The sequence below is a fragment of the Bos grunniens genome, chromosome 2 (assembly GCF_055505025.1).
Source record: "Bos grunniens cultivar Pamir isolate PY7600 chromosome 2, Bosgru_T2T1.0, whole genome shotgun sequence".
Taxonomy (NCBI): Eukaryota; Metazoa; Chordata; class Mammalia; order Artiodactyla; family Bovidae; genus Bos; species Bos grunniens.
The window spans coordinates 18610035-18624420 of NC_141166.1; the positions used below are offsets into that span (position 1 = coordinate 18610035).

Here is a 14386-nt window from a genome sequence, read left to right on the forward strand (position 1 = left end):
TGAGTCAGCTCTTCGCATGAGGTGGCCAAAGTACTGGAGTTTCAGCTTTAGCATCATTCCTTCCAAAGAAATCCCAGGGCCAATCTCCTTCAGAATGGACTGGTTGGATCTCCTTGCAGTCCAAGGGACTCTCAAGAGTCTTCTCCAACACCACAGTTCAAAAGCATCAATTCTTTGGCGCTCAGCTTTCTTCACAGTCCAACTCTCACATCCATACATGACCACAGGAAAAACCATAGCCTTGAGTAGACGGACCTTTGTTGGCAAAGTAACGTCTCTGCTTTACAATATGCTATCTAGGTTGTTCATAACGTTTCTTCCAAGGAGTAAGCGTCTTTTAATTTCATGGCTGCAGTCACCATCTGCAGTGATTTTGGAGCCCCAAAAAATAAAGTCTGACATTGTTTCCACTGTTTCCACATCTGTTTCCCAATGCTACATGTCAGCAAATGACAGCCAGGGACACACTTGACCTTTCAGTCCCCCGCCCCCCACCCCCACCTCATCAGGAGTCGCAGTGAGGTAAAGAAAACCAAGTTTAGTTCTGATCACAAACGGACCAATGCAGGCTCTTCCCCCAACACGCCACTGTCGCTCTGCAGTATACCAAGTCTCTGCTGGCACCTTGCTCAGTTTCTGTGTACCAGCAAGAGACCTGATCCTGATATTGGGTTGGCCAAAAAGTGCATTTGGATTTTTCCATAACATTGTATGGGAAACCCCAAATGGACTTTTTGGCCAACCTAATACTGCAAACGTTTGCTTTGTGGCTGGCCTGCAGGGTGCTGCTCCCAGGACCCCAAGGCAACCTGAGCAGCTGGTGCAGAGAATCAGGGGCTCCGAGCCCGTGAGAATCTCCACCACTGGAAGGGCCCAGTACGCAGACTACAGTTGCTATACAAACGGCATACAGGGTGAAACTGACAGCTTCTGCTTTTGCTTTTATTTTTTTTTCTTTAACTTTTTGAACAAACCCTAGAACTTTTTGTTGAGGAGTCCCCATTCAGGTTAGATAGCAAGATGGTTAGATAGCATCACCAACTCAATGGACATGAGTTTGAGCAAACTTCCGGAGATAGTGGAAGACAGAGGAACCTGGCATGCTGCGGTCCATGGGGTTGCAAAGACATGGCTGGGTGACTGAACAGTAACAACAACCTGATTCAAGTGGGCTGATTTGCAACCAACAGTTTAAATAAGTATAAGTAAAATCTGTACATGAGGATGGTGTTACTTTCAGAACTCAAAAGGCTTTAAAATGTTGGGCAGTTGTTGTAGGATTGAGTTTTAAGAGGGTCAGTCATTGTTTCTTGACAGTGTCAGGGATAGAGCAGCCTTCAACTGACCAAACAATGCCTAGGAATTTGCTGAGCAGGTAGGGCCTTGTTCTACATGTGGGGTGATGGCCCTTCCCTTCTCCTGAGTTCCTTCCTGTAGTTGTATATTCTGAATATGTCAAATGAGAAGGGTTGCATCGATGTGGTGTCATTCCTGTGTTCCTGGGGGAAGTTGGCTGCAGCTATAATCTTGTCTGCAGAGAGTGTGTATGATAGCAAAGCTGTCAAGGTACCCCAGGATAGCCAGGTAAAGTTTTGTTTGCCTGCAAAGATGAAGGCCAACCCCAGCAGAGAGGCTGTTGAGATAGGCACTGAACAGAACATAAGAGCCAAACCTGTGAATGTAAAACACTTGCCAGTTGCTAAATGGATGGGAGTTGGTGGTGGACAGGGAGGCCTGGCATGCTGCAATTCATGGGGTCACAGAGTCGGACACGACTGAGCAACTGAACTGAACTGAACTGAAATGGATGGCATCAGTAACGGCATTAATATTGGCTATATCATGGGGGTCCTTTGTGAGTAATTGCATCCCATTAAATTTAAACAAGGTACCTACTATGCTTTTGGGGGACTTGCCAAACATAAAACAGAGGACAAACAGGTATACCTCACCTTAATGCCTCACCATAACACCCGCTGCTCAAAACTATCCTGTAGTGGGCATGGATGCTTTGAGCTAACAAATGATGAAGTAAAATAAAATTAAATCCTTGACACAATAGGTTTTACATAATGAAGCCCATGGACCTTCCACTCTGTTAAAATAGTTAATAGAACTCGGTAGAAATTAAAGCAGGGCCTTCAAGAATAGAAATTTATCATGTTGTTGTGTTGTTATTTAGTCCCTAAGTTGTGTCCAACTCTTTTGCAACTCCATGGACTGTAGCCTGCCAGGTTCCTCTGTCCATGGGGTTTCCCAGGCAAGAATACTGGAGCGGGTTGCCATTTCCTTCTCCAGGGGACCTCCTCGACCCAGTGATCAAACCCGAGTCTCCTGCATTGGCAAGTGGATTCTTTACCCCTGAGCCACCAGGAAAACCCATATAAGATCTATTTAGTGCAAGAGTGATTATCTCTACTTTTCATCCATTTAAATGTCCAATCTGGCCTGTTCTTAAACTTGGAAAGAATGGATGGTGCCTCCTGGTGGATGATGGCAACCTCAGTGCCCAGAAGAGAACAACATAACTTCAAGCATAAGTCAGCGGGGACCTGAGCCAGTTAGCAATCCAAAGAGAGACCCTTAGGTTGGAATGGTCATCCAGACTCCTGCTTGCCAATCCAACTGTCTTGTGGTTGCCTGCAGGTAAGTGAGCTCAGCCCTGCACCAAAAACTGGGTTCAGATGTTGAAACCAATGATGCAACACATGTGCCAAGAGAGAATAAAATATTTATTGCTCATATACAGAGACTTTCTGGGGAGAGGCAAGGCAGGCACCCAAGCTGGCCTGAAAGTGGCTGGAGGGTATGCGTGCTACGTCACTTCAGTCATGTCCAGCTCTGTGAGACCATATGGATTGTAGCCTGCCGGGTTCCCTCTGTCTATGGGATTCTCCAGGCAAGAATACTGGAGTGGGTTGCCATGCCCTCCTCCAGGGGATCTTTCCAACCCAGGGATAGAACCTGAGTCTCTTATGTCTTCTGCAGGGGCAGGAAGGTTCTTTACCACTAGTGCCACCCTAAGAAAGGGTATAGCCCAAGGTTTATTATGGTTAGGGATGTGGCCATGGGCTTCCCTGATAGCTCAGTTGGTAAAGAATCTGCCTGCAATGCGGGATACCTGGGTTCAATCCCTGGGTTGGGAAGATCCCCTGGAGAAGGGAAAGGCTACCCATTCCAGTATTCTGGCTTGGAGAATTCCATGGACTGTATAGTCCATAGGGTCACAAAGAGTCGGACACGACTGAATGACTTTCACTTCACTTCACTTCATGTGGCCGAGGTGAGGGTCCCCTTGCTGGGGCGAGGTCTGTCCGACTTGAACTTCTCACTGTGGCCAAGAGAGGGAGCCCATGAGGTTTTCTTAGCACCTTGCCCAGATATGCCAAGAGGGGAAGAGGGAGGGGTGGATTAGAGAAACCACCAGTCATCAAATATAAAAACCAGAGTCAGATCCTTTATTAGAGTGTGACCATGGGTAGGTGTGTCCTTTCTCTGTCATTTCCCTGCTGCATCATGTGTGCTGGAAACTTTCCCTCCAGAACACAGAGGTAGGGGGCAGGGGTATCAGGGCTCTGGGCCCAACCAGGTTCTCCATCAGGAGAAGCAGGTAGGTCTGCACTGGCATCTATACTCTGGACCAGCACAGGCCAGGTATCACTGAGGCAAGAATGGCTGTTGGGTGTCAACCCTAAAGACAGAGAGAGGCAGACTAACAGGTTCAGGAGGGGAAGGCCAGAAAGAGTCTTTGACCGTCAGGGTTATGGAGCACTCCTTAGGAGGCCTTGGGGCTTAGGAAGTGGAGAGGGCGCTCAGGAAGCCTCCCCAGCTAAGAGAGATGAGCACCATCCCAGATCAGGAAGACGTTTCCCTTTGGCTGAGTGGCTAGTTTTGCCAATGGACTAAACATTCCCGTCCCTGATGCCCTTGGTCAGGGCCCTCATATTTGTGTTAGGGACAGTGGTGGGTGGTGGCAGGGTCCTTTCCGTGGTTCTGATTCTCAGTTGCTTTGAGCCTTTGCTCCAGCTCCTGGTGGTCTATTTCCTGACCACCCACCATCTGTCTTTCGGGGAGAATACCACGGTGGGGCACAGGAAGAAGGACCTCTCTTCCAGACTCCTACCCTTTGTGCAGACAAAAGGTTCCCTTGTGCATGTGGAGGGCTTCTCTGGTGGCTCAGATGGTAAAGAATCCACCCACAGTGCAGGAGACCCAGGTTCGATCCCTGAGTTGGGAAGATCCCTTGGAAAAGAGAATGGCTATCCACTTCAGTATTCTTGCCTGGAGAATCCCACAGTCAGAGAAGCCTGGCGGGCTAGAGTCAGTGAGTCACAAAGTCAGACACGACTGAGCAATTAACTTGTGTGGAGCCCCACCCTGTCCGTGCTGTAGGGCTGGGAGCAGAATCAGGAGTCCCACCTGTGAATCTTTGTCGTTGCTCAGTTGCTAAGTCGTGTCGGCTGAGTCATGTCCAATTCTTTGCAACCCCATGGACTGCACTATGCAACGCTCCTCTGTCCTCCACTATCTCCCAGAGTTTGCTCAAATTCGAGTCCATTGAGTCCATAATGCTATCTAACCATCCCCATAGGGTGCTCATATTTGTGTTACGGACAGTAGCGGGTGGTGGCAGGGTCCCCTCTTGGTTGTAACTGACTCTCAGTTGCTTTGAGTGGTGGTCTACCTGACCACCCACCATCCGTCTTGGGGAGAAAGGACCACAGTGGGGCACTTTGGCACCCCTTCTCCTCCTCCTCCTTTCTCTTCAGTCTTTCCCAGCACCACCTGAATCTTTATCCAACTGTAAGGATCATGCCTCTCACATAAGTTACTTGTAAAACTTACTAGGTTACATTTTACAGCCACAAGAAAGACCCCTATGGATCCTCAGCACACACTCCGGCCCCCAACCAAACAACCCATTGACACAGCAGCTCTGTGTCTTTGTGTATGTCCCTCCGTGTGTCAGTATAACCTCAGGGACTGTTCTCAGAGTTGCCCACGAGCTTACCTGGGCCTGCGCGCAGTGGCTGAGAGCGTCTCTGGGCCAGGCCTGGGAAGAGGGAGCAACCTGTCTCAGGTACCAATCCCCTTCTAGCAGGAAAACTCCAAGGAATGTGCGGTGTGCTGTAAAGGGGGCTCACTGCTCCGCTGTGACACTTGCCCGCGATTCTTTCACGAGGACTGTCACATCCCACCCGCGGAGGCTGAGAGGTTAGTGAGACGCAGCCCCGCCGGGTGCAGGCGCCCCGCCAGGGCTCCGCCTCTGATCGCTCATCTCTGGGTGGAAGAGCCGCGGGCCCGAGAGCATCTGGGCATCCTGGGCTCTGCCCGGGTGACCCCGCGTAGCCCCATCGGTCCGTAGCCTGTGTTCCCTGTGGTATCAGTGCCTCTGAGTCTGCGGCTGAGTCACGCTGACCCCCACACTACCTCTGCCCCTGGGAATTGTCCTTTCCCGGTTTCGTAACCTAGACTCCTGTCCAAAGGGCGGAAAAACACCATTTGTGCTCTGTAATTTCTCAGGAAAGGCAGGAAACATGGCCTGCTTCTCCGATTTCCCCCACAGTCTCAACAGGCTGATGGAGCCTCAGTCACCCAGGGGGTTAAGACCCAGTTTCTGATACTCCAGTCAGGTGCGCAATGCTCCTTGTGCTCCTGGGAGGGCAGAGGAGGAAAGGAGAACCCACCTGTCACCCTGACACCGCCCTCCACACTCGGACTGCTTTGTGGCTCTCTCAATGGGACCCCTTCCTGCACTCCACTCCCACCCACCTATCCCCCCACCCCCAACCCCCTCAGCCTTGGGAGTCTTGGAGACTCCGGGAGGTGGCCCCTTCCTTCCCTGGCTGCATCTATCAGGAAAAGGAAACCAGTGGCTGTTTCTGAGGACCTTGTCCTCGCTCATTTATGCCCGGCCCCACAGGAGCCCATGGAGTTGCACCTTCTGCAGGATGAAGGAGTCTTCAGGAAACCAGCAGGGTCTCCAGGAATCTGAGGTTTGGGCAAGGTCCATGCAGCCGGAGGAGCAGCTGGTGAGTGGGATGGGGACCCAAGCCTTCCCCTCAAACAGGCAGAGGGTCCAGGGAAGGGCACCCAAAGAAAGCCTTCAGTGTCTCACTTCCGAGGATGGAGCTTCAGTCCAAACGTGGAGCACAGACAGAATTCAGCATTCACCTCCCGACCACGGCACCTTGGCAGATGCAGTCAGAAGGCTGGTTGTGTCTGGCTGCTCCTATGTGTGGTTTCTGGGCAAAGGCTTGGCCTCACTTTCTCCAAACTGCATTTGCCTTTAAATCCCTCTTCGTATTTTACAGAAATGTGAATTTCTCCTCTTGAAAGCCTACTGTCATCCACAAAGCTCTTTCTTTGCGGAGATCCCATGTAATGTAAGTTCTGTTCGACATTTCTCATCCTCTGGGCATCTCTCTGCTGTTAAACTCATTTTAGAAATGTGGAGTGTGCATCCTGCAGGCATCTCTGTTTGTAGAGGGTGGAAGGTTTAGCTGCAGGCTCTGGAGTGGGGCTGCCTCTTCAAAGTCCACCCCATTGCATACCAGCTCTGGGACACAGTATCTTAGGTTCTCTTTCTCTTCAGTGGGAATGTCTTCCTTACAGAGAGCATAGGGTTGAGGGTGCAGACTCAGGAGACTTGAACTATGGGTTCAATGTAGCTCAACCAGTTTTTAGCTGTGAAATCTTGGATAGGTTACTTAACCTTTCCATTCTCTGGTTTCTCATCAATAACACTGGAGTAATTATAGTAACAATCTCTTACTGTTGTTGTGGAGATCATATATTAATGCATCAGCAGTGCTTAGAACAATGCCTGGCACATAGACATCAGATACCATTATCAGTGCGTACATGTGTGCTCAGTCACTTTGGTCATGCCCAACTCTTTGCAACCCTATGCACTGTAGCCCACTAGGCTACAGGCTCCTCTGTCTATGGGATTCTCCAAGTAAGAATACTGGAGTGGGTTGTCCTGCCCTCCTCCAGGGTATCTTCCCAACCCAGGGGTTGAACTCACATCTGCCTGCATCTCCTGCATTGGCAGGCTGATTCTTAACCCACTAAGCCACTTGGGTATTACCCTGCAAATAAAGGTTGGTGTTGGATCCATTCCAGTGGCAATGCCTGTGCTCACATCACCTCTTTGATGTCTTTGCCCCTAGATTCGAGATTATGGTGAGCCCTTTAGGGAAGCCATGTGGTTGGACCTGGTTAAAGAAAGGCTGACTGAGAAAGTGTACACAATGGCTTGGTTTTTACGGGACATGCGCCTAATATTTCACAACCATAAAACATTTTACAAGGTAAAGGGAATTTCCTGCCTCCCTTTCACATCCTTTCTACTTCCCTCTCATTTCTGGGACAGCAGAGCTTTGCAAGAATCGTGCCTAGTCTTGTCCTGGGGAGAGCTCAAAAAGCAAGGATTATAGAAGGAAACTGTCTCTCAATCTCAGAGGTGGAGAAAGAAACTGAAAGTCGCTCAGTCGTGTCTGACTCTTTGCGACCTCATGGACTATACAGTCCATGGAATTCTCCAGGCCAGGATACTGTCATCAGTAGCCATTCCCTTCTCCAGGGGATCTTCCCAACTCAGGGATCGAACCCAGGTCTCCCACATTGCAGGTGGATTCTTTACTACTGAGCCACCAGGGAAGCCCCAGAGGTGGAGAGGAGAATGTCAAAAAGAACAGCAAGCAGGGTCCTTGTAAATGATACCTGAAAAAAAAATTTCATCTTCAGTCCTAGAAGGACAGGCCACTCCCACTGAGAATGGTCAATTTCATCCTGCCTCTTTGTTCAAATGGCGGGGGGGGCGGGGAGGGTGGGGAGGCAGTTTATGCTTACATGGTCCTTCATGCCTCAGAAATACAGAAATTAATTAATCAATATGAAATGAATTAAACTTTCAGGATGCTCATGCTCGGATTTTTTTACTCTTGAGTTTCCCAGTGGACTCAAATACCCAGATTTGCTCTCAGCTGGTGTTGGTTTCATCTTTCATTGGTAGGAAGAGCAACTGGTTGAACTGTATTGCAATCCAAGGCATTCTTTAGTTTATTGCATTTACTCTGATTTTTTACTCTCACTTGTCCAGATATTTCTTGGGACATATATAAAGCGAATTCTCAGTTCCACCCAGCCTCCTTCCCTCCCTCCTTGCCGCCACTTGGCGTGTTCATGAGCCACAGGCTGTAAACTGGTGTCCAGCAATGGAGCTGGAGGGGGAAGAATCAACCCAGGGAGCCCTTCAATGCCTAGCACAGTCTTAGCCTTGGAGAATGGAAGGGGTCATCTTTCCTTCAGAGAGTGGGCTTTCAAGAAAAGTTTTATCTGGTTTGCCCCAAAGTCAGGCATTGCAGGGGTCAAAATCAGCTCTTTGGTCCAGACCACCTGTCAGGTCCAGGTTAACAACCAGGCAGAGCCTCGTGCATTTGAACATCTGAGTGGCGGCCTCTCCCTCCTGTTCTGCTCGCCTGGGGGAGTGCAGCTTTCCAGCAGGGAGAGGAGATCTCCTAAGAAAGCATAAGTGATCTATGATCCTAATTCTCTGTCCTTAGGCCCTGTGTGCTTGCTTTTTTTTTTCTCTCTCTCTCTTTCAGGCTTCCGACTTTGGTCAGGTAGGACTGGATTTAGAGGCAGAATTTGAAAAGGACCTCAAAGAAGTGCTTATTTGTCATGAAGTCAGTGACAACAGCTTCCAGGCTCATCCTTGATCCTGTTCTGGATGGACTAAAAGCATCCCAACTTCAGGATCCATATAATGGTACCCTGGCCATCCTTAGATTGCCAACGACTCTGGGATGCCATTGGCTGCCCTCGTCACTCAAATCCAACTTTACATATAATCATCATGTCCTCCACCTCCTTTTACTCTTTTTGTATTTCACTCCCCCCTCAAAAAAAAATTGAATTGTTTCTTAATACCATTAAATACCTCACCACCGTTCACATTCTCTTCATTGTCTCATAAATCCTTTTCCAATTGATGTGTTTAAATTGGGATCCTAACTACTTTCACACACTGAATTTAGCTAATCTGTCTCTTAAGGTTCTTTTCATCTGTAAATTCCCCACTTCCTTTCTTCCTTGCTGTCTACTTATTGGATAACCTGGTGTCTTTGCCCTATACAATTTTTCATGTTCTGGAATTTTCTTTTCCTTTCTTTTGGCCACACCGTGCAGCTTGTGGGACCTTCAGTTCAGTTCAGCTGCTCAGTCTCATCTGACTCTTTGCGACCCCATGAACTGTAGCACACCAGGCTTCCTTGTCCATCACCAACTCATCACAACTTGCTCAAACTCATGTCCATCCAGTCAGTAATGCCATCCAAGCATTTCATCCTGTGTTGTCCCCTTCTCCTCCTGCCTTCAAGCTTTCCCAGCTTCAGAGTCTTTTCTAATGAGTCAGTTCTTTGCATCAGGTGGCCACAGTTTTGGAGCCTTGGTTCTTTGTTTTCAATTTTGGCTACGCTGCCTGACTTGTGGGATCTTAGTTCCCTGACCAGACATTGAAGTGAGAGCACAGTCCTAACCACTAGACCGGAATTCCCATATTCTGAGTTTTTCTACATCCTCCTGTGAAAGTGAAAGCTTTGGTCGCTCAGTGGTATCTTACTCTTTGCAATTCTATGGACTATAGACCATCAGTCTCCTCTGTCCATGGAATTCTCCAGGCAAGCATACTGGAGTGGGTAGCCTTTCCCTTCTCCAGGGGATCTTCCCAACCCAGGGATTGAACCTGGGTCTCCTGCATTGTAGGCAGATTCTTTACCATCTGAGCCACCAGGGAAGCCCCCATGCTCTTAGTGGCATGTGTTTTTCTCTCTGGCATTTTTTTTTTTTTTTTAGACCTAGAGGTTAGATCTAGAGGCTTACTTGGATTCAGGTTTGGGGCAGGTTATTTCGAGTTGATTGTTTAGTATAGAGACTTCCCGGGGGGGGGGGGGGGTCTGTGTATTAATATGTAATATTAAGATCTTACCGGAGAAGGCAATGGCACCCCACTCCAGTATTCTTGCCTGGAAAATCCCATGGATGGAGGAGCCTGGAAGGCTGCAGTCCATGGGGTCGCTAAGGGTTGGACACGGTTGAGCGACTTCACTTTCACTTTTCACTTTCATGCGTTGGAGAAGGAAATGGCAACCCACTCCAGTATTCTTGCCTGGAGAATCCCAGGGACGGGGAAGCCTGGTGGGCTGCCGTCTATGGGGTCGCACAGAGTCGGACATGACTGAAGCGACTTAGCAATGGTAATTAAGATCTTACAGCAGGTTCAGGTGTTATCAACTTGACCCATCTGTTACACATCATCCTTTCCCCTAATGATTTTAACAGCCACTGATGCTTATTGCCTAAACCTATTTCAATAGGGTTTGCAAAATGATGATATTTAGATTCTGTTACTCCTTCTATGTGGGTTTGATCCCTGGGTCAGGAAGATCCCCAGGAGGAGGAAATGGCAACCCACTCCAGTATTCTTGCTGAAAAATCCAATGGACAATGGCAGGCTATACTCCAAAGGGTTGCAAAGAGCTGGGCATGACTGAGCACATGAGTACTCTATTCTTTCTACATTTATTAGTTAGAATTCTTCTGCAAAGAACTCGCTTCAATATTTGGCTGCCTTGAAGTACAGTTTGTATAGGAAATAAAGGATAAATTCTGGATTCTTTATTTAAAATGTTCAAGTTAGTTGTTTCCCTAATAGCCTCTAAAGATAGACATGGAGGTTTCTTTTTTTTTTTTTTTTCTATAAAGTATCTTGAGCTCATGGATTTAAATATTTAATGTGCTCCCAACCATTGCAGTTAATATCTTTATTGCTGCTCAGATTGCTTAGCAGTGAGTAAGAGTCTTCACGTTGGCTCCTGAGTCATTTTGAAATGACCCCAGGACCTTTGATAGCATATTAGCTACCTACTGCTGTGTAACAAATGATCCCAAAGTTTAGTGGCTTCAAGGAGTAGTCATCTTATTGTTCACTTGTCTGTGAGCCAGAAATTTAGGAAGAGCTCCATGTGGATGCCTTATCTTTGTTCCACATGGTATTGACCAAGCCCTTTCATGCTTGTAGAGTATTACTTCTTCCACATACTGTCAGTCCAAGCAAATCACCAGACCAAATTCAAAAGGAGGGGAAATGGGCTGTACCTCTCAATAGGATGAGTGGCAAAGCCATGTTTCAAAGGGAATGTTATTTGGCAAGAAATGTTGCCACTGTCTTCAGAAACACCCTACCATAGTCTACCCTCTGACCACAGCAATTGACATCCTTCCCACATGCAAAGGACACTCACCCCCCACCCCATCCCAGTAAGTCTCACTCATTGTAGGACTGGAACAAAGTCCAGGACCTCATCATCCATATCAGGTTCAATTCAGATAAGTTCCTTAGGTGTGGTTCACTGGATGCAGGCCTAGGTACAACTTCTGTGGAACCAAAGACCTGTGAACTAAAGGACAAGTTAGTCTCCCCCACTTTCCAAATATAATAATGACACAGACTGTAGACACTTGCATTCAAACAGGGGGAAATGGATAGTATATAGCAACCACTGCTACTGCTAAGTCACTTCAGTCATGTCCGACTCTGTGTGACCCCAGAGACGGCAGCCCACCAGGCTCTCCCGGTCCATAGTAATTCAGAAATCCAATCAGGTGCATGTTGGCAGGACAGAGAACGTTCCTTGATAATCCCATGATTTATAAATATTATATGCCTCTAATTCCCATCCAACACCACAGGCTTCTCCCATGTCTTCCTACAGGCAATATTTGTGCCTGTCTTCTCCCATAGTATGTTTCCTCATTTTCTCAAATCTAAACTACAACAACATTTTCAGAATTTCTACACTCATAACACTATGAAAAAAAACTAAGTGGAATTCTAAATTAGTGTGGAATTTTTGTTCCTGTTGTGTATTTAATATACCATTGCACAGGGTGTTTTTTAGGATTTTGCATTTGTATTTATAAATGAGATAGGTCTGCACGTTTTTGTATATTGCCACAGTCAGATTTATTTATTTATTTTTTTGGGGGGGTTTGTCTTTTTTTATAGCTCAGATACCAAGGACAAATATGAGACAAATTTAGGAGCGAAAGTGACAGAACCAAAACGTAAATGAGTTTTTTCCCCTGACCAACTTGCTAAAGTTGGTTTTGGTTAAGAATTTCCCAGTGATCTTTATGCTGGCACCCACTTTTAAAAGCCTGTTTTTAGCCTTCTCATTCCCTTCCCCTATCTGCAATGCTCCCCTTTTCATTAAAGCAGCTTAGTTTATACGGTTGGCCTTGAATTATAAGAAAACCCTGAAACTTCCCTCTGATGTGATGTTCTCAGACCATCGTCGAGCAACTAACTTTATCCCCAAATAAGTAATCCACTCCTGCTCCTTACCAATTGGGCACAAGTTGCCACTGCAACTCAATGTTTTGTTTTTTTTTTAAAACATATGAGTGTGCCTCTTGGTGAAATCTATGAACACAATCAAAGACAACTACACCTGTCAGTTATTAAACGTTTAAAATACATTTCTAAACAGAATGGGCCAACTCAGTCACAGTAACTGCTGATCTCCATAGAAGAGCAACCCACAAGGATACAGCACTGATTTTTTTCCCATCATCGGGGTGAAAAATATACAACTCGTTTCTGAACCAAAACCACAATTTCTGCAGTTAAAAATGTTTCACTGCTAATATGGCCGTGGTAGACATTATGTAGTTTTATTTCCTTAAAAAAAAAAATTTAAAAAATCTCCTAAGCCACTAAATCATCAATCTGGAATGTAGATTCTGAGCACAAAGCAGCTCAGTTCACCTAAAAAATAAAGAAAAAATTCCCACCACCTGTCTCAGTAGGGTCTGAAAGGAGAGAAGTCGTGTGGGGAACCCCTGCTTTGGTATGGAGAGTCACGGCCCCTCGACCCAGACCGAGACCTTGAATAGCCATAGCTGGTGCTTCTCTCTGGATAAACTCGGATGTAGGATGTTTCACCCTCATGAGAGCGGAATTTGGTTTCATCCAGTTTACGCAGGGCATATTCCATGTCTTCTTTTCTGAGATACTCAACCATCTCCATTCCATCTTTCTGCACATCTGCGTAACAGACGTCCCCAGCTTCTCGCATGTTATCCTTCAGGTCCTGCCAGCTGCCTGATGGAGGAAGTCCTGAAACAAGAACTCGGAAATCAGATCTTCTTGTAGGAGGCCCACTCCTCCCACCGCGGGGCCACCCACCCCGACCTCCGTAAGTCCTGGGGAACTCCACATGAAGCCGACACTGGCCATAATCATAACCGTTCCTTCCATAAATTGCATCCTCAGCATCTCGGGGGTCCTCGAAGCGCACGAAGGCGAAGGGCACGAGGCCGTGCCGATTCTTGAGCTCGATCTCGCTGATGTGGCCGTACTTGTAGAACAGGTCCTCCAGATCCTTCTCGCGCACGTCGTTCAGAAGGTTCCCCACGTAGATGCGCCCGTCGCCCTAGCCGCCGCGCTCGTCCGCCCAGCCGGACATCCGCTCCGCCCGACGCCGCGGGCCCGCCGCAGCCCACGTCGCCGCCGCCGCCGCCGCCTCAGGCGGTGATCCCCCCACAGTGTCCCCGCGGGCTCGGAGGCGCTCAGCCGCACAGCATTGTGGGAACGAGAGCGGAAGCGGAGGGCGCCACAGTCAGGTTTAGAGTTACCCTGTTGTTGTTCAGTCACTGAGTCGTGCCCAACTCTTTTCAACCCCATAGACTGCAGCACACCAGGCTTCCCTGTCCTTCATTGTCTCCCAGAGTTTGCTCAAACTCATGTCCATTGAGCCGGTGATTGTATCCAACCATCTCATCCTCTGTCACCCCATTCTTCCCCTGCCCTCAATCTTTCCCAGCATCAGGGTCTTTTCCAATGAGTCATCTCTTCACATCAGGTGGCCAAAGTATTGGAGCTTCAGCTTCAGCATCAGTCCTTTCAACGAATATTCAGGCTTGATTTCCTTTAGAATTAACTAATTTGATCTCCTTTCTGTCCAAAGGACTTTTAAGAGTCTTCTCCAGCATCACAATTTGAAAGCTTCAATTCTTCAGCACTCAGCCTTCTTTACGGTCCAACTCTCACATCCATACATGACTACTGGAAAAACCATAGCTTTGACTCTATGAACCTTTGTCAGCAAAATGATGTCTCTGTATTTTAATACACTGTCTAGGTTTGCCATATTTTTTCTTCCAAGGAGCAAGTGTCTTTTAATTTCATAGCTGCAGTCACCATCGGCAGTGATTTTTGAGAACAATAGCAATGTTTTCTGTTCTTACTGTTTAAGTTTCCTATCTGGTCTTATCTTGCCACGGCATGTCCATACTTCTTTTTTGATACACCTTTCTG

General features: G+C 47.5%; 1 protein-coding gene and 1 pseudogene across 14 annotated transcripts in view; one reads left to right on the plus strand and one right to left on the minus strand.

Annotated features, from left to right (window-relative positions):
• The window catches only part of SP110 (SP110 nuclear body protein), a 49596-nt gene extending 40637 nt beyond the window's left edge, over positions 1 to 8959 (plus strand). For 4 of the 13 annotated variants that reach the window (XM_086336726.1, XM_086336751.1, XM_086336774.1 and 1 more), the window contains 5 exons: positions 5099 to 5214; positions 5924 to 6032; positions 6315 to 6386; positions 7176 to 7316; positions 8613 to 8959. In XM_086336726.1, the coding sequence (XP_086192852.1) occupies positions 5099 to 5214; positions 5924 to 6032; positions 6315 to 6386; positions 7176 to 7316; positions 8613 to 8726 (552 nt within the window). In that variant the 3' untranslated portion in view covers positions 8727 to 8959. Of the gene's footprint in view, positions 1 to 2298; positions 2647 to 5098; positions 5215 to 5923; positions 6033 to 6314; positions 6387 to 7175; positions 7557 to 8612 lie in introns of those variants that run through there. The other 9 variants (XM_086336763.1, XM_086336803.1, XM_086336744.1 and 6 more) reach the window with 7 other exon arrangements.
• Positions 8960 to 12521: 3562 nt separating this feature from the next.
• On the minus strand, positions 12522 to 13550 carry LOC147377711 (serine/arginine-rich splicing factor 9 pseudogene; annotated as a pseudogene). The gene has a single exon (XR_015140833.1). The product of XR_015140833.1 is annotated as a serine/arginine-rich splicing factor 9 pseudogene (transcript).
• Positions 13551 to 14386: the final 836 nt, after the last annotated feature.